The 18111-nt window shown below is 51.7% G+C and overlaps 4 protein-coding genes across 4 annotated transcripts; 2 read left to right on the plus strand and 2 right to left on the minus strand.

Moving 5' to 3' along the window:
* Positions 1–285: 285 nt before the first annotated feature.
* Positions 286–591, plus strand: PtA15_7A404 (uncharacterized protein; the record flags this gene model as incomplete). Its single annotated transcript, XM_053171007.1, has 1 exon — positions 286–591. One exon carries the CDS (start codon positions 286–288, stop codon positions 589–591), a length of 306 nt encoding a protein of 101 aa, XP_053022231.1.
* A 5979-nt stretch (positions 592–6570) lies between these two features.
* Positions 6571–9677, minus strand: PtA15_7A405 (uncharacterized protein; the record flags this gene model as incomplete). The annotated part of the gene is made up of 14 exons (XM_053171008.1): positions 6571–6690; positions 6764–6903; positions 6966–7216; positions 7285–7465; positions 7522–7627; positions 7696–7769; positions 7829–8008; positions 8067–8266; positions 8346–8359; positions 8452–8531; positions 8608–8696; positions 8784–8899; positions 8968–9186; positions 9249–9677. The coding sequence occupies 14 exons, from the start codon at positions 9675–9677 to the stop codon at positions 6571–6573; spliced, it is 2199 nt and encodes a 732-aa protein (XP_053022232.1).
* A 759-nt stretch (positions 9678–10436) lies between these two features.
* PtA15_7A406 (uncharacterized protein) lies at positions 10437–12585 on the minus strand (the record flags this gene model as incomplete). Its single annotated transcript, XM_053171009.1, has 7 exons — positions 10437–10603; positions 10667–10778; positions 10847–11262; positions 11325–11433; positions 11500–12046; positions 12115–12136; positions 12225–12585. 7 exons carry the CDS (start codon positions 12583–12585, stop codon positions 10437–10439), a joined length of 1734 nt encoding a protein of 577 aa, XP_053022233.1.
* Positions 12586–13632: 1047 nt separating this feature from the next.
* Positions 13633–14233, plus strand: PtA15_7A407 (uncharacterized protein; the record flags this gene model as incomplete). Its single annotated transcript, XM_053171010.1, has 3 exons — positions 13633–13753; positions 13856–13944; positions 14051–14233. 3 exons carry the CDS (start codon positions 13633–13635, stop codon positions 14231–14233), a joined length of 393 nt encoding a protein of 130 aa, XP_053022234.1.
* Between the last annotated feature and the right edge of the window lie 3878 nt (positions 14234–18111).

Consider the following 18111-nt stretch of genomic DNA (forward strand, 5'->3'; position numbering starts at 1 on the left):
TTCCCTGCTTTTGTTTTCATTATCGCCATTGAATCTCCAATTCCTGCCAGACCTATCTCCGCCACCAGCCTCAGCCTCGCCAGAACACCCTCAACGTCCGCATCAACACACACACACCGCTCAGCCTTGCACCGCCCATCACGCCCCGCTTGCACCTCACACAAATCAAGACCTGCGTCTTTGCCGCCCTTGTCCGGCGCACCCACGCCGTTGCCCTCGCCTAGCCCCATCCTCACATTTGACACGCGCACCAACAGCCCGCCGATCATCGCCCTCTGCCTCCACATGTTGCTGGAAAGTCTCTGCACCCTTGTCTCCTCTCTCAATCCCATCGCCTCCAGCTCCTCCCCATTGCCTCCATCCCCTCATTGTACTCGCCTTCAGCCCTCGTCTTTGCCTCTAATCCCTGTTCGTCATCATTCTTGTCCTAAGCCCCTCTTCGTTGTCCCAGGATCCTGGTCTTTGTCTGAGGACCCTCGAGATCGTCTTAGGATCATCGTCTTTGTCCAAGGCAGCTTGTTGTTGCTCCATCCCCTAGTCATTGGTTCTATCCCCTTGGCTTCCCCTCTAGCCCCTCTTCAGAACCTCTAGCCCCTACTTGTCAACTCTGGCCCCTTTTAATTGCATAAAGATCATTACTCCCTGCTCTCTCATGGAGTTTCTTTTCTTTTATTCTCCTTTTTTCATATAGGAGGGGAGACTGTAAGGGTCTCACCAAGGCTCCACCCTTACATAAGCTAGATTGTAATAGAAGCACCATTATCCATGCTTATACATAGAACCTTGTTTATATAGCTTTCATTCCACCTCTTCCCTTCTTCCCGCAAGCTGGTCTTCATCCTTTTCCTTCCTCTCATTGGCCAATCTTAGGAATTCACATTCTTTTTATAGACTTCTGGCCTTTGGCCCTCCATCCCTCCGTTCCTTCCAGTGAGGGTTCACAGAACCCTTACAAGTGTGTGTTGGCACGTTCCTGGGGGGGGGATGGTTGCAAGAGCCAGTAATCTGATTGGATACATCTATCTGGCAAAGATGTGACTTTTCATGAGACAACCACTAAAAAAAAGGAGAAAAGCTTGCCTTAGTCCATGTTGGTTATAGGAGGTAGATTCTTCAATTTGGTCTTTTCAGCCATGAAGAATTGGCTGCAGTGGGTATGTGTTAATTGTGGTGGCAATGAATGTTGTTCAAGCTGGGAGCGGTCAGGTAAGGATTTTCCAGGCAGGTTTCCGTTCTCTAACATTGATGATTACGGGTGCTTGTTGGCCTTGGTCCTTCATCTGCTGAGCAACTGTCTTCATCAGGCAATCTGTCAGGTAGAGACAGAACAAAGGAGTCATACAGTTTCTGGCTGTGGGTTGGTCTTGATGATACAAACTTGTCTGTTTTATGTTCAGTGTATTGTTCCTCAGACAGACTCAAATCCAAGCAACTCTGTGGTGGTTGCAGAAACAGACATGAGGGAGAGGGACCTTTGGCACCGGTACCAACATCAAATTGATCACCAATCACATTTACATCATCTTGGTTGATTTCAATTACACAGATGAATTGTCCGCTGTGGCATCATCATAGAGATCTGCTGATGCCCAGTGGTCTCTTTGAATACCCAATTTCTGGTTTGCTATAGTGATCATCAATTGGGTAACCATCATAAGCCAGATGTTCTTGATTGAAGTTGTTGGTCTCCAGGTGAGGATGGTCATCTTCTGGGTTTTCCAAAGTACCTGAACAGCCTGCAGTAACATCCAAGGACATTGGGTTGATTTGTTGGGATGCTGACTGACCAGATGTTGCTCAGTTGGGCAATCAAAGGTCTGGATATGATTCTTTGATGCAGGCAAGCTTGTACAAAGTTTTTCTGAGAGCGGCTGTCGTATGATGGGTCCAGGAAGCACATGATTGTCAGAAAGGGAACGCCTGTATGGTTGTGTTGAGAAGACATTCGGCAAGCAACTGGCTGATTGTAAGTCTCTAGGTTGTCTCTGAGTGTGATTCTTCTTCCACACACAAGATTGCTTTGTGGGCCGGTTCTACGGGATTGATCAATAAAACCCACCATGGTTGAACTGTGGTAGATGTGCAAATTTGTTGAAGTGAGGTTGTAGTCCTGGTGGAGGTCCATAGAGAGTTGTGTATGATGCGGATCCTAAAACCAGATTCAAATTGGCAAGGAAAAGGCAAATCCGGCTGTAAGCACCGTGAGCGTGTGGGTCCATTGATTTCAGGTGTTGGAGGAGTGGGAGGCAAAGTCAAAATATAGAAAAGAAAAAAATGTGAAAATTCAAGATAGGCCTGGGATTTTTCATTGGATTTTCAAGGTAAGAAAAAAGGAAGACCCCAGTAGTTGTTTGTCAATGTATTTTTCTTCAGCTTCTGGCTTGTAACGGTTTTAACAAGATGCCTTAAGGGCTCATAACCTGTTGAGGCACAGGGACTTGGAGACGCAAGATGGTATGGATTGACAAGCTCTCAGCCCAGACTCACATCTGGGATGAGGAAGATACTGAAACCGTGGCAAGTCTCATATTGTGTAGCCCCTTTGGGCTACAACACCCCTCTGGATCTTGTGCAGGGCGCTCTAGTTGTGTGTTAAATTTCCTCTCCTCAGATGAGTAATAAGATCATTGAGTCAGAGCACAACAAATCAAGACCCACCAGTGCCCTCAAATCATCAAGCTCCTTGTTCATTCCCCACTCCTTTCCTCTCACCATTCCCCTCAAGAAGTGAAATCTCAACAGCCAGTTGACATGCGGCATACTTGAGTCAATACTCAATTAGAAATAGGTTTGTAAAATTGAATCCCAAGCTGGAACAGCCTGCAATATTTGGAATTTTCTCAACATCATTCTAGATAAGACTGAGCTCTGCAGCGATTTCTTAGACGGTGACCAGACCGTCAGGGGAGGTCACCAAGGTCCAAGCACGCAAGTGAGGAGAGGCTAGACCAGGCCAAGAGGGTTGGGACGCAATTATGATAGATTTGGTTTGAAACCCGGCTCATGCTCTCCTTGAGTAAACCTTCATAACTGCATTCCCCGACTCCTCTTGCTTGGCACCGCAAAGCTCTCCCCCATCCTTGCTATCTTCTCTGTTTTCTAATCAATAGCAGTTTTTTCAAGTCCTCCCACCCTCCCCAACAGTCTCAGGGCTCAAAGCCTGATGGGCAAGATGGTTAAAAAGGTGTAACACAAACCCCTTTTTCTCTCACACATTGCAGGAACCTCTCCCTTATCTTCTTCTCTGATCCAGGAGAGGAGTCTGTGAGATACCCAGGCACATGGACCAGAGTCTCTGCCCACTCCTGGGTCAATCATAGTCAAGGGAACTCAGGGCTCCTCACCGAGACCCAAACACTGGCCCGGTTGAAAACCTACCACAAGGGCCTGCGGGGGGACCCTCAAGTCGCTGTGGCAACAGAAGGGGTCTGCCCGGAACCATGTGCAGAAGATGAATGAACGGAGACGGCTTGGACAGCTGGGATCCATGGTTTGCCAACCTGGGCTTGTCAGCCAGCATCAGCCCAACGGTGGGCCAGCTAAGCTAACCGTAGCGTAGCGGAATTCCGCTAAACTTTAGCGTAGCGTTAGCGGAATTGGGCCTCTCTGCGCTAACGCTACGCGCAAAGGGTGCGCAGCTAATTTAGCTGTTAGCGTAGCGTTAGCGCAGATGCGCGCAATTGCGCTAACGCTACACACGCAGGGCGCAAAAGAGCGCGCGCTACGGTGCGCCACAGTGCTCTTAGCTGAAAAAAGGCCTTTTTTTCCGCTAAAAGCGCTGTAGCGCAGCATAGTGACTGTAGCGGCGCGCTAACACTAACAAACAATTGGCGCGCTGTTAGCGCAGCGTAGCGGCGCTAACGCTACTCAAAATGGGCGGGCGCTTTTTGCCGCTACGCTAACGCTAAGTGGCCCTGTAGCGTAGTATAGTGTAGCAGCCCACCGTTGATCAGCCCCTCCCGCCTGGTCAACAATACCACAGCCTTGTCAACTAGGCAGAGTGCCTCCCCCTGTGTTGAATAGGAAGAAGCTCCTGGTCAAAAACAGGAAACCACATTGACCAGGAGCAATCCCTCCCAGTCAACAACACCATACAACAGACAGCCGGGGGCAGTACCTCCTGGCCACAACAACATCCACCTGTTGACCGGGAGGAATCCCTCCTGGTCAACAACACCATACGGTCATAATTGAGTCTCAGCCCACTTGATGAATGGCACACACCGTTCATCAAGTGGGTACACAGCCCACTTGATGACCAGCACACACCGGTCATTAATTGGGCACACAGCCCACTTGATGACCGGCACACACCGGTCATGGAGTGGGTGCACAGCCCACTTGATTACCAGCACACACCAGTAATCAAGAGGGTTGTATACCCACTCAATGACCAAACTATGCCGGTGAGTGGGTTGTGTACTTGATGACTGCACTATGACCGGTGTGTGCCGGTCATTGAGTGGGTCCTGGTGTGTGCTGGTCATCAAGTGGGTTGTGTACCCACTTGATAACTGGACTTTGCCGGTGAGTGGGTTGTGTACCCAATCAATGACACCAGTGTGTGGCGGTCACACAGTAATTTAGGGACAAATCTGTTGCAGGGGATGCAAGATGAAAAGAACCAAAGTTCATGGTTGACAAACCTATGACACTTTGTGAGTGAGAAAGATGTTCTGATTCACTAAGAGGAAAACACCAGCAGTAATCTGGTATGGACTATATACAAGATTACTTGTGTTTTGATTGAAGCATACTACACATGATATATAAGCATATGGTTATCTCAACAAAATCATGTGTTGCAACACCCAGACGAGTTTGTTGGGGTTGCATCTTCAGTGACTGTGCGTGAATTTGTCTGGGTGTTGCACTGAAAAATGTGACACTTAACTCTTCACTGTGTCCTTGAAAGGGTTGTGTACCCACTTGACTGGGAGGGATTGCTCCCAGTCAACGCACTTGTACCCAGTTGAAGTGGATTGTGCAGTCCATTGTCCAGGCTGAGTGTCTGAGGACAGCTGGAGGCCCAGTGCTCAAAATTGAGCACTGGGCTGTGCCTTGTGGCTTAGGACCAGGCCATGCTGAGCTAGGCTGGAAGAACCCAGGTACTGATCAAAGTACTAGCATGGTAACTGCATGCCAACAGACCTCAGTTTCTCAAGTTTTTTTTGGTGTCTGAAACAAATACAATACATGGAGTGTATATGGTAAACATTTTTCATTGAAGATGCCTATCTATTTGTTTCTAGCCATTATCTTGTATATTGTGGCTAAAAACAAAAACTTGCACATGGAGGTATGCATCTTCAATGAAAAATATTTACCATATACGCTCCATGTGTTGTATTTATTTCAGTGTTGGTGTTAGATAATCCCAGCCAAAAGCCACATTTGAATTTATGTCTATGCAGTTATGATTTGATTTCGAAGACCGCTACAGCTCCCGCCGATACCGTAAGTACCAGATTGTATACCCGATTTACATGTATCAGAGTGCATGGGGCCCTCCTCCGATGGATAGGAATGTGTACACCAGCGAGGTTTCAGCGCTCACAAAGGCCCTGATCGACCCGAATCGGCGCAAAAACCGTGCATTAACGAAGCATGTGAGAGCCAGGAAGCCCGGGGCAGGCCCGCGGCCGAAGCCGGCGCCGGGGCGTTCCGCCGCTCCCTCCCTGCGCGGCACACGCGAGCAGAGATAAATATAGCACAACAAAAACAACCCCGGGGGGGTTTGTTTTTGTTTGTAGAATTTGTAAGGCAGAGAGAAACGGGTGGGCGGTCCCTGTCCAAGCAGGCCAAAAAGACGCGGGTCGGGGAGAGAGGAGGGGGAGGAGGGCCCGGACGACGCGGCCAGGAACGCGAGGACGGATCGGGCCAAGACCGGAAACCGAAGAAGCGCCCCGAAGCGGCCGCGGCGTGGTTTCGGCCTTGGTCGCGGCGCCTCGTTCTCCCTGGCCTGTCTTCCCGAGGCCTTCCTCCCGGCCGCTCTCTCGTCCGTCCTTCGTCTTTTCGGCTCTCCTTCTTGCGGGGGTGTTTCCTGCTACTGGTAAAATAGTGCGGGTTTCTGTTGTGATGGAAATGGAAAGAAAAGAAAGGAGCGAGAGAGAAGAAGCGTCTTGGGTGTCCATATCTTAGGGACTTTCCAACGCCCGTGTCGTCCATGTTGTCACCGCTCATTATTTTCTAGATTTTGTTTGTTCTCACACGTCTTCCTCTTCTCTTCGCCCGTCCCATCTCCTCTCATCTATGCAATGTGTGCCTACCTCTCAACACCAGCACCCCGGCGCCCAACCACCAACCCAGAAAAAGAAATGTTCTCACAACAAACAACGACCTACAAAAAAGCCCCACCCACAGTCAGCTGTTCCAAGTATCGTGACACGGGGTGCGGAGACCAGCAGCACGGGAAAAAAGAGAGAAACTCACGAGCGAGTAAAAAAAAGAAGAAACAAGAAATCGTGCATGATAAGTTAACCAAAGAGAGAGAGAATACAAGAACACCAGCGTCCACAGACTCCCCACTCTCCCCGAGCATGAACAATAAGGGAGAGGGAAGGTGGGGGGTCAATCGGAAGACGGTCCGGGAGACGAGTCGCGATAGCGGTCGCCGCAGAAGTCGAGTGCATAGAGCAGCCCGTCGCTGCACCCGACGACCAACTGATCGCTGGACAACGACATACACGTCTACCCCCATCCACCGGCATCATCAACAACCCTTCCCAATGAGCGCGAGAGAGGGAGAGGGGGGGAAACGCACGGGGTTGCGGGACGAGACGCGGGCGTCGGCGTCGAGCCAAGCGCCGCCGATCGGCTGCAGTCCATCGGCGTCCGTCTCCTCGTCCTCCTCGTCGTTGGCTCCCTGTTGGTCGCTAGGATGTTCGGGCAGATGGCCGATGACTGTTTGCAGCAGCGACAAGATCAGCGGGTGTGCGGGTGTGCGGGAGCGAGCGGGGACGGACAGATGCGCATGTCGTCGCCGAGCCGGGTGGCGAACCTGGGCGCGGCCGCGAACCTGCGCTTGAGCACGTCGAGGGTGCCCGAGTTGAGCTCGTGGGTGATGGGCGTGCGGGAGATGAGCCGGGGGGGCGCGGCCAGGTCCACACTCGGCAGCCCATCCGCCCCGCACCCCGTCGCATCTAGGTTGTACTCCAGCTGGAAGATCGTCGTTTTCGTCGCGATGATCACCCGCCGGGCTTCGGCCACGAACCATCTGGAGAACAAGAGCTTCTTCTCAGCCAGAAGGAAAAAACGGGGGGAAGCGGGGGAGGGGAGCGTAACTGGAAAACCTCGCCGCCCGGCGACGGCTTGTCCGCGCCCCGCTCGTAGCTCGTCTGCACCTTGTGCTGCGAGACGAGCTCCCGCTTGGCGATGCTGAAGCAGCGGATGACGCCGTCCACCTGGACACTACTGAACGTCGCGCCGAAGAGCGAGATCGCCGCACACGGGTTCGTCTGTTGGCCTACACAAAACACTACTTAACACAAGACCAAGAAAAAAAGGGGGAGAGGGACTCACCGAACTTGACGATCCGCGTCCCTTCGCGCCAGTTCCAGACGACCAATGCTTTGTCGTAGCCCCCCGACACCAGGTATTGGCTGTTCATTGCCAAGGTCCGGATGCCCTGTGGCCAGTCGGAATGGGAGAATCAGTGGCCTGTTTTTCGGGAGAAGAGATACGGAAAAGGGGCACCTTGTTGTGGCCAGATAGCGTGCTTAGGATTGTGCCGGTCATCGAGATAAGAAAGACCCGGCCCACATCGTTGCCTACACGCCACCCACACATTAACAACAAGCTTTGGGGGAGAAGAAGGGGGGTGACGGACCGCCGGCAGCAATGACCCCAGTGGGCCCGTACTGGCCGAAGAAGTCGAGCGAGGAGACGGGCGCGGGCATCTTGACGATCTTGAGACAGTTACTGGAGCGGACGTTCCAGATGCGCAGCGAGCCGTCGAGGGATCCGGTGACGAGAGTGACGCCTCGGAGCTTGATGGCTCCGATCGAGCCTGTTTTCCCACCATCAGCACGGGATAGAAGGGGGAGAGAGCGCGAGAAGAGACGGACCCGAATGGCCCTTCAGGACGACGACTCGCTGGGCTCGGCCCTTCCGCCAGTTCTCCTCCCGGTAATGCAGCCCTTTATAGAGCCCGAACCAGCCCGAACTGCTATCTTCCTGCGGCCTGGGGGGCTCGTCGTCGCGCGAGGTGAGGGCCAGCGACAGACTGCGCCAGATCTCCCGGCCCGACCCCATCACCACCTCGTTCCTGCCCCCCTCGACCCCACCAACAGCAACAGAATCAGCAGCTGTGTGCGCCCGTGCGCGCGTGGAGCGGGCTCTCTTACCAGCGGTGTGAAACCTGCGCATGGAGAAAATGTGGACCCGCGTTAACTTCACCTAAAGAAACAGACTTTTGCAGAGAGTTGGGATGGAGGACTAGGAGAGACGGACGCAGCGGGCGTTCAAGATGGACCCCAGGTCCAGATACAGCAGACATTTCACGGCGAGATCGTCCGGCAGATGGCCAATAACTAAGCCATTCGGCCCCGACGTCAGTCTTTTTGTTCTCGCAGGAGTGCGGGGGTGGAGAGAAGAGGGGCTACGAACAGTCGCGGCGGGACCGTTCGATCTGCTCGAGGTACCTGCGCAGGCTGGATATGTCTCCGGGAACGGCGGCCTCCAGCAACAGATGCAATCTGTGATAAAAAAAAAAACAGGGATGAATCGGTGTGTGTGTGTGTGTGTGTGTGTGTGTGGAGGAGAGAGGAGGAGGACGGACGGACAGATGGAGACGGCTGGGCGGGGGCAGCGTGCGGAAGTATCGGCGCAGGTCGAGGTCATTGGACGCGGACAAGACGTCGACTATCGATCCCTGAGGCCTCGGCGGGGCCTGCGCAGCCTTTCCACAAACCAGGAGCGTCAGCAACGGAGGCAATGAAGGTGTGGGGGAGGGGGAGGGGGGGAGACCTGGGCGTGCTGTTCGCGGAGGGTCTGCTTGGCAGCGAGGGCAGTGAGCCGGCGGATCTCGGCCTGGTCGGCCTCGAGCCGGTCCTGCAGCAGCTTGATCTCCGCGTGCAGGAGGTGGATCGTCATCGCCGATCCGTGGTCGGCCGAGCTCAGGACCCGGCGGAGGCCGCTGAGCTGGCGGGCATGCGTCTGGATCACCGTCTGGATCGCCGCGTGCATCTTCACACATACACTCCACTCAGTTTTTGTTGAGATGGTTGGGGGAGGGGAGGGGGACTGACTTCGGCGTCGAGCTCGGCCTGCTCGGGGACCTGAGTGACCAGGTCGTCGTCCTCGTTGTCAGTCGAGGCTTGGTCGGCCGTGGAGGGTGCAGAGGGGCCGGGGCTGGGCTGGTTGATGGGGGGGAGGGATGAGGCGGAGGGGATGCGGGGCTTGGCGAGCAGCTGGCGATGGTGGCCGAGCGAGGAGCGTGTGAGCGGGGAGGGCGTGGCGCAGAGGGACTGGGGCCGGCTGCTTGTGGAGGTGGCGATGCTGGTGGTGGACGGGGTGCGTGCCAGGGGGCTGCTCGAGTAGGCCGCTGACCGCCGCCGGCTGGCCGGGCTGCTGTTGATGCTGTCCGGTGCCGCCGGGCTCGACTGGGGCAGCGACCGGCGTGCTGCTGCTGTCCTCGGCGTGGTGCTTGCCGTCGTTTTCGGCGTGGTGTTCGCCATGGTCTTCGCTGCTTGTTTGTTTGTTTTTCTGATTTTTTTTGGTTGTGGTTGGCTCTCCACCCGATGGCCTGAGGGGTGTCACTCCCTGATCGGCAGAGTTCACAAGAAAAACCCAGAATCACTCCAACTAACCCCCAGCTTGGCAATTGTTTTAGACTTTTTCTCGGCAAGTCCTCCCTTCTTCATCCGCAGCTCTCTATCTGGTCCAACTGATTTTGCCACTCTGCAAGCAGTACCTCCAGCTGGCGGGAATTCTTCGATCATTTACCAAAAGCAGAAAAGAACTCTTGTCATTGAGTTGGCACAACAATTTCAGTCAATGTTATGATTTATCATGAGCTGCCACGCGACGTTCGCACTTGGGGCAGGGGGGACTTGGTAAGCACACATGGTTTTGAATTTTTACAGTGGTTGGAAGGAGGTTGTGTGTGATTGTACATGAACGAGTCAACCAACTGCACAATGGTACCCCAGTTGTAACGGATATCCAGCGGCTTAGGAAACCGCAACCACTTGAATGTCTCAAGGAGATAGAGGCTAGTCATCAATGATGGCACGGATGAGGAAAATGAACCACGGCTGCGAGAAAGTTGCATAACATTGTCCAGGAAGTTATACAGGTAAAGGAAGACTGTGCACATGCGAAGAGAAGAAAAGAGACAAAACGGTGTACATGGCTACATGGCGAGTTACATGGCGTGGAGCCTGAAGAGGCAAGGGAGTCTCCCTAGCGAGGGTAACAACAGAAAAAGCAATGATCTACTTCTTCTGGAAGGCCGACTGTTGGAAGACTGGGCCGAGCGAGGGCATGATGGGCTGCATGACCGAGGCGAAGTCCTGGGGGAAGATGCTGGTGGAGCTGACAGCCGAAGAGGCCGAGGTCCGTTGGTAGAACTGCTGGAACGACGAGCTGAGCGACGCCAAGGCTATAAAGAAGGCGGTGGGTCAATGAGGAGTAACCAAAGTAGACATGAATGATAGGGGCTTACGAGACGCGATTTGGCTCAAGGCATCTCCGCCAAAGCTGGTCTGCAGCGAGCTCACAAAGTTGGTGAATTGGCTAAAGGTGCTCGAGGCGATGCTACCGAATTGGCCCGGGCTCTAAAACCACCAAAGAGGGAGACTTAGCAAGCTACTTTGCTGATGTATTTTGCTTGTTGGCTGCTTACTTTGAAGCAGGTGCCGCAGTTGTTGGCTTGGCTCAGGACGGCCTGGAAGGACCGGGCGAGTTGCTGGCATCGCTGGAACGCGATGTCGCGAGTGAGCTGGCCGGCCGCGAGCTGAGACTGGAAGCCGCCGATGAGCCCGTTCAAGCTTTGGAAGCTGGAGCTGACGGACGAGACGCTCGAGCTCTGCTGGCTGGACGAGAAGCTGCTGCCGCCGGCGCCGAACCCACCAGCCTGGAAGCTGTTGCTGCTGGATTGCTGGTTAAAGCTGTTGGCGCTGAACTGCTGGACGACCGAGGGCATGATGCCTTGGAAGACCGGGCCGAAGTTCTGCGGGATGAGGCTGCTGGTGCTGATCGCAGAGGAAGCGGACGTCCTCTGGAAGAACTGCTGGAAGGACGAGGTGAGACCCGACAAGGCTGCGGGGAAACAAAAGGGTCAATGCCAGTGCACATGGCTGTAGAGACTGTTAAGGGCTCACGAGACGCGATTCGGCTGAAGGCGCTTCCATCAAAGCTGGTTTGCAACGAGCTCACAAAGTTGGTGAACTGGATCAAGGTGCTCGAGGCGATGCTGCCGAATTGACCGATCTGAAACAAGAAGACGGAGGATGAGCAAGTTGCCCTGATGGCTGAGTCTTGGCAAGAGCTGCTCACGTTGAAGCAAGTGGCACAGTTGGTGGCTTGGCTCAAGACGGCCTGGAGGGACTGGGCAAGTTGCTGGCATCGCTGGAACGCGAGGTCCCGAGTGAGCTGGCCGGCCGCGAGCTGGGATTGGAAGCCGCCGATGAGCCCATTCAAGCTTTGGAAGCTGGAGCTGACCGACGAGACGCTCGAGCTTTGCTGGCTGGACGAAAAGCTGCTGCCGCCGGCGCCGAAACCACCGAGACCTCCAGCTTGGTATCCCCCAGCCTGGAAGCTGTTGGCATTCGCGCTGTTGGCACTCATAGCATTGTAGCCGCCGCCTTGAAAGTTACCGAAGCCGGCCGCTCCGCCAAAGCCTGGGTCAACATCACCGCCGAACGCGAGTCCATTGCCGAGACCGCCATTGTAAACGGAGCCCGAGTTGTGGCTGTTGACAGAGTTGCTGGTGTCGGAGCTGCTCATGCTATTGCTCCATGGGGTGGAGGACGCTTGCGAGGCGTGGCTCCGATCAGCACTGGCGGCGTCTTGCGAGTATTGGGCGAAGCCACGAGGAGCGTGACTGAGGCGGAGCAAGCAAGCGTCAGTAACAGTCAAGCACATCGCCACCGGTCCACTGGCACTACTCACGTGGTGGGGGTAGCAAAGGCAGCTGCAGGAAACAGAGGAAGAACAGCGCAGTGAGTGAGCTTTGGGTGCAGGGAGGAGCGTCAGAAAGAAAGTGAGGTGTGTGAACGTACCGGTGGCCAAAAGGCAAGCAACGTAAACAGTGGACAACATGGCGGCGGGTGTGGGGGGTTTTGCTGGTTGAAAGGAAAGACTGGTGGAGGGAAGGAATTCCGGTGTGGTAGGTGCTATGTACAAAGTGGTGGATGGTGAGGGATGGGGATTGGAGAACAGGGGGGAAAGGCCGCTGGTTTTATAGGCCTTTGGATCCGCTTCGCCTCCGTGAAGCTGCTCACAAGACCAACTCGGGAGACATGTGGGTGTGCAAGTCCTGGCAGACGAGCAGCCACAGGACGAGCCCTGAGGATGGCTGCCTATGCTCATCCGACAAGCCGTCGGATCCCAGAGCCGCGAAGGACCACGGAATGGCCGCATCCGGTGGGGCCGTTGCTGGCGCACCCGTGGCTCTGCTGGTGCCGTCTGCGTGCGGAGGCCATCATGCGAGGCAGAGGCCCCAGTTGATCGAGATGGCCAGAGGGACGCGGGCAGTCCGCGGAAAGCTTTCCGCTCCTCCACCCTTCTCGTCTCAGGAGGCTGCCAAAACACTAGGCGATCGTCACAGCCTCTGCGCATCTGACGGGTACACGGGTTTCACTGTTGGGCACATATTTATCTTCATATGATGGGGGTATGATGTGGACGACAGTGGTTCATTCTTCGTCGCATCGTTGTGGAGAGGGAGGCCTTTCCCCTCTGCAGTCTGACTAGGGATACGCTAGGGCTTTTCCTATGATTCGATATTAATCCGAGGCTATAACGTCCCCGCTTAAGTGGTGCCTTGTATTTTAATAGTAGCAAATATGCCGACGAGCACGGGACACGACATGTAACCAGCGGGGCCACATCCTGAATAATTGTGTTGCAGGGCATGACGATCAACTGTATTCGATGTGTCATCAGTCTTTCCAGCATTGAGCCGTAGTGACCAAATGATTGCGCAGACATCGTGAAGTAGAAAACTGTTATGGCCTGGTGTATACCTCTCCGGGGGAGAGTTGATGCCCGCTACGATCGTGTAGTCGGGTGGTGCCTTTTCTTCCTTCCCCGGGGTTTTTACAAAAACAACCATTGCCGAGCAACAAGACAACAATCGTCGAGAAATCGCAAAGTGTGAGACTCCGGTTGATTGAAGCGCAGGATAAACCGGCGACCCTGTCGGCAGGGGATTCACCCACTCTATATAAAAAACAGAGCTGCCCTCGATATCATTTCCCCCTCTCAATTCTTTGAAGAAGTCCCTCACTGGAACACTCACATACCGGACATTCAGCCTGGTGCTGAACAAAATAACAGGAGCAGTGCTTCTTCATGATCTCAAACATCATCATCACTCGATCATTTTCATTATAAAATTATCGCCGCCTAATCGAAGCCCAAACCAACCTACCTCTAGCAGCATCTCACTTCTATATCCAACCAAACATGAAGTCGATTCGCTGCATTACCCTCCTTCTGCTCTTATCCTTGGCATCGGGCGTCTGGACCTTCAAATGTAAAAAGGCAAAACCTAACGGTGACTGTGTGCCAGCTGGCAACGGGACACGTGAGTTGTACTTTGTTTGTCCGTTTTTCATGAAAGACCCAAAGGGAAGTACAAATACCAAAAGGTTTTATGGATATGTTTCTGACTTTGTGTAATCTACAGCTGTTGCTGCTACCGCTGGAGCAGGACGTAAGAAGAAAAACCTCACGTGTGCTAAGAATAATCAGGCTCTATGTTGTAGTAAAGCTGCGGTGAGTACTAGTAATTTCATCTTTATTCCCACATGTCTTTATACTATTCACTGTTGACCCAAGAGCTGACAAGATTGAAAAAAAACTGGTCCCTTGAATTGAACAGGGTGAGCTTGCGGCGGCAGATGTTACTGACAAGACAACGTGCACAGCTCCTCCCAAGAAGAAACAAAAAAAGGGAAAGAAAAAAGGCGGGGGAAAGGGGAGGAAGAAGGGGGGAATTGCTGGTGCCATTGCTGCCCTCACTGGTGGAGGAGGTGCGGCGAAAGGAGGCACTGCTGGCACATAGGCCAACTGGTCTAGGATGACACACAGGCCAGAGCCAAAATAAAAAAGACACTATTGATCTATTCTTGATTCATGGGTATTATTATAGCTTATACCCGCATTAATTTTTACAAACCTTCAGTAAAGAAGTGAATGACTATATATTTTACAGACAAGCAACCTATTCCCAGTGAATCATGATCAAAGACTTCACTCAAAACAGTGCAGAAAATCATGTTCAGGCTTGGATCCTATTGGACAGTTTCAAAATGTTACTGACAGTGACAAAACAACTTGCACAGCTCCTCCCAAGAAGAAACGGAAAAAGGTGGGGGAAATGGGGGGAAGAAGGGGGGCATTGCTGGTGCTGTTGCTGCCCTCACTGGTGGAGGAAGCATGGCAAAAGGATGCGCTGCTTGCACATAGGCCAACTGGTCCAGGATGACACACAGGCCGGAGCCAAAATAAAAAAGACACTATTGATCTATTCTTTATTCATGGGGATTATTATAGCTTATACCCACATTAATTATTACAGACCTTCAGTAAAGAAGTGAATGACTATATATCTGATATAGAGCAAAATATTGGGAGCTGACCAAGACAGAATTGGCACCGGAGTGATGAGCTTGAATAGTAAAAATGAGAAATCCTACTTGCGCAGGCTCATAACCTATAGAGCAAGATATTGGTAGAAAGTCAGATTTTCTAATTCCCCCGGGGGTTTAATTCCCCTACAACGCCTGCTATATGTATGTACATGACTTTGTTGTGTAATAAAACCCCTACATCTTACAGACAAGCAACCTATTCCTGGTGAATTGTGATCAAAGACTTCACTCAAAAAAATTCAGAAAATTGTGTTCAGGCTTGGATCCTATTGGACAGTTTCACAATGATGGAAATCCTTGAGTTTCAATCCACTTTATGTAAATAACACTGGATATCTAATCCAATATTTGTGAGGAGAGTATATTTGCATCTAGTAGTAGCCTGCTTGGGTTTCCAAAAGTTGCAGGTGATTTGATATCTGCTGCCTGCAACCAGTGGGGATTGATTGGAAAAATTACTCAGGGGAGAGGTGCTTGATCATGGAAATTGGGATGTAGCTTGCCAATAGCTTTGCTGGACTCAAATATTATGCTCCAGATAAAATTTGCCTTTGAATGCATAACCCTTTTTTTTGGTTGATGCTCAACTCCTGGTAAAGGATTGAGGATCCCTTCACTTGGTGTTGTTGTGGGCACAAGGGGAGCAAGGCTGAATGCCCATAATTCTTTCTTCAACAAATGTATTTCTAGAATCTAGCATTGGCAGAGAGAGTGGACGTCCGGCGTTCTCTCATCAGCAATATAAATGCAGCTAGAAGGAAGGAAAGAGAAGGGGGAAGGAAACAGATAGGAAAGGAAAGGGTTTTACTTACTTAGCATTGGCAGACAGTGTTCTCTGCCAAGCTAGGTAATGAGAGATTGTGAGCTACGCATAGGCCAAAATTGAGGATATCAAGTAACTCCAGACCCCAGCCGGGTCCCCGGACGCTCCATTTGACTCTGGGTGAAGTTAGGAGTTGGGGAAGTTGACCTTTTCCTGCAGTCCTGCGGCGGCGAACTCAACAAAGTCCCTCCCAAGTCCCGTGCTTACCGGGTGCGACTCGAGCACCCTCCCGGCAGCCGTCTCCAAAGGAGAGGCTTCAGCCCCGTTTGGCAGGGCCCAGTGTCATATGCGGTAATAAACCGCAGCGTAATCTACATCTACATATAAATAAAGAAATGGCATCTGGGGGCCAAGTAAACCAGTACAGAGATCTGTCATGTGAGTAACGCCAGTGTTGGTATGCAAGTAATGCCGGCGTCAATGCTATGCTTTTGTATTAACCACATCTTACTCCACATGGTCATGAACAACCTTCAACCCTTCAACATATGGCCTGTGTCCCCAAGACGCGAGTCTGTTTGAGCAAACTCAACGGATTTATTATCTAACACCCCCTGGAGCCCCAAATTTGCAGGCTATTGCCTTGTAATCCAAATACGCTTTATTAATGCTCCGTTTGGCTGTCCACAAAAATGTGGGAGCGTAATAAAAAACTTTGCAGATTTTTTTTGGGGGGACAGGGGATATTATGCTATCCCCTGTCCCTGTTTGGCAGCCCACCAAGCATCATAAAGTTGACGACAGGAGTTCACGCTCCATTATTCCCCCCGCCATTTGGGATATTTCACCCTGACCCCAAAATTTGTGGTCATAATTGCTCCCTTCGGCCTCAAATCCGTGCAACTCAATGGCACCCCAACGCAAGAGACCTCCATCCTCAAACCTTCCCCCCCCCAATTGATCAAGGCTTCAATCCCCCCTCCGCTTCTTGACCCAAACAACCTGATTAATTCATGGTACCAACAATTGGCCCCACCTTTTGCAAGGCAAGAGGCGGATGTTGTCAATGGTTGTGGAGCCCGGTGGGGGCATCATGGTATCAGATTTGAGGAGGAGAGAAGTGCAGGCCGGACTTGTTTTGACAGGACTGCTGTGACTATGTGATGGTGGTCGTCCCAAACGGCCCTCTATAATTGTGTAAGCCCAGTAATAATACAGATAAGGTTTCATAAAGCTTATTTGGATTATTACGCTGTGGTTTATTACTGCATATGATGCTGGGCCCTAAACCTTATTTGTATTATTACTGGGCTTACACAATTATAGAGGGCCGTTTGGGATGGCCACCGTCATATAGCAACAGCAGTCCTGTCTGTTTGGTGCGCCACTCAAAACCAAGTCCGGCCTGCGCTTCTCTTCTCCTCAAATTTGATGCCACAATGCCCCCACTGGGCTCCGCAACCCTCAACAACATCCGCCTCTTGCCTCGCAAAAGGTGGGGCCAATTGTTGGTACCGTGGATTAATCAGGTTGTTTGGGTCAGGAAGCGGAGGCAGGATTGAAGCCTTGATCAATTGGGGGGGATGGTTTGAGGATGGAGGTCTCTTGCGTTGGGGTGCCATTGAGTTGCACGGATTTGAGGCCAAAGGGAGCAATTATGACCACAAATTTTGGGGTCAGGGTGAAATATCCCAAATGACGGGGGGAATAATGGAGCATGAACTCCTGTTGTCAACTTTATGACGCTTGGTGGGCTGCCAAACAGGGACAGGGGATAGCGTAATAGGGGGTTTCACAATAAGGAAACCTGGGAAGGTGTTCAAGCACTTGCGAGTATCATTATGAGGATGCTTGGGGCAATTTCTCGCGGGACCTCACACCAAATTTCCAAGCGAGTACATAAATATGTCACCCGCGAGTAAAGAAATTTAGGCTTTGTTTGGAGCCGATATGAATATAGGTGATATAATCATTGGTTAATTCAATGAAAACTACAAAATTCAACATAAAGCCTCCAAATATTTTTTCTAGGCAACCTACTATACTCATCTCTTCAATTATGAAGTCAGATTCAACTGATTCAGCCATATTCAGTACTGTAGTACCATTATATTGCTTTTGACCAAAACAAAGCAATATAATGGTATTATGGTGCTGAAGATGGATGAATCAGTTAAATCTGACTTCATAGTTGATGAGACCAGTACTGTAGGTTTCCTACAAAAAAAAAGGATTCTTTATGTTGAGTTTTGTATTTTTTTATTGAATTTACAAATGATTATGTCACCTATATTTATATTGGCTCCAAAGGAAGCGAAAATGCTTATTGTGAAACCCCCTAATATCCCCTGTCCCCCGAAAATAATCTGCAAAGTTTTTTATTACGCTCCCACATTTTTATCTAACTTAACTAAGTCCCTCTATTGGAGGGGGGACGCCGTCCCGCAGGGACCCTCCGAAGGAGGGACTTATGCACTATGTCGACCCCGTGGCAGTAGAGAATTAGAAAAATGATCTTTTTCAATC

Source organism: Puccinia triticina, chromosome 7A (genome assembly GCF_026914185.1).
Source record: "Puccinia triticina chromosome 7A, complete sequence".
Classification (NCBI taxonomy): domain Eukaryota; kingdom Fungi; phylum Basidiomycota; class Pucciniomycetes; order Pucciniales; family Pucciniaceae; genus Puccinia; species Puccinia triticina.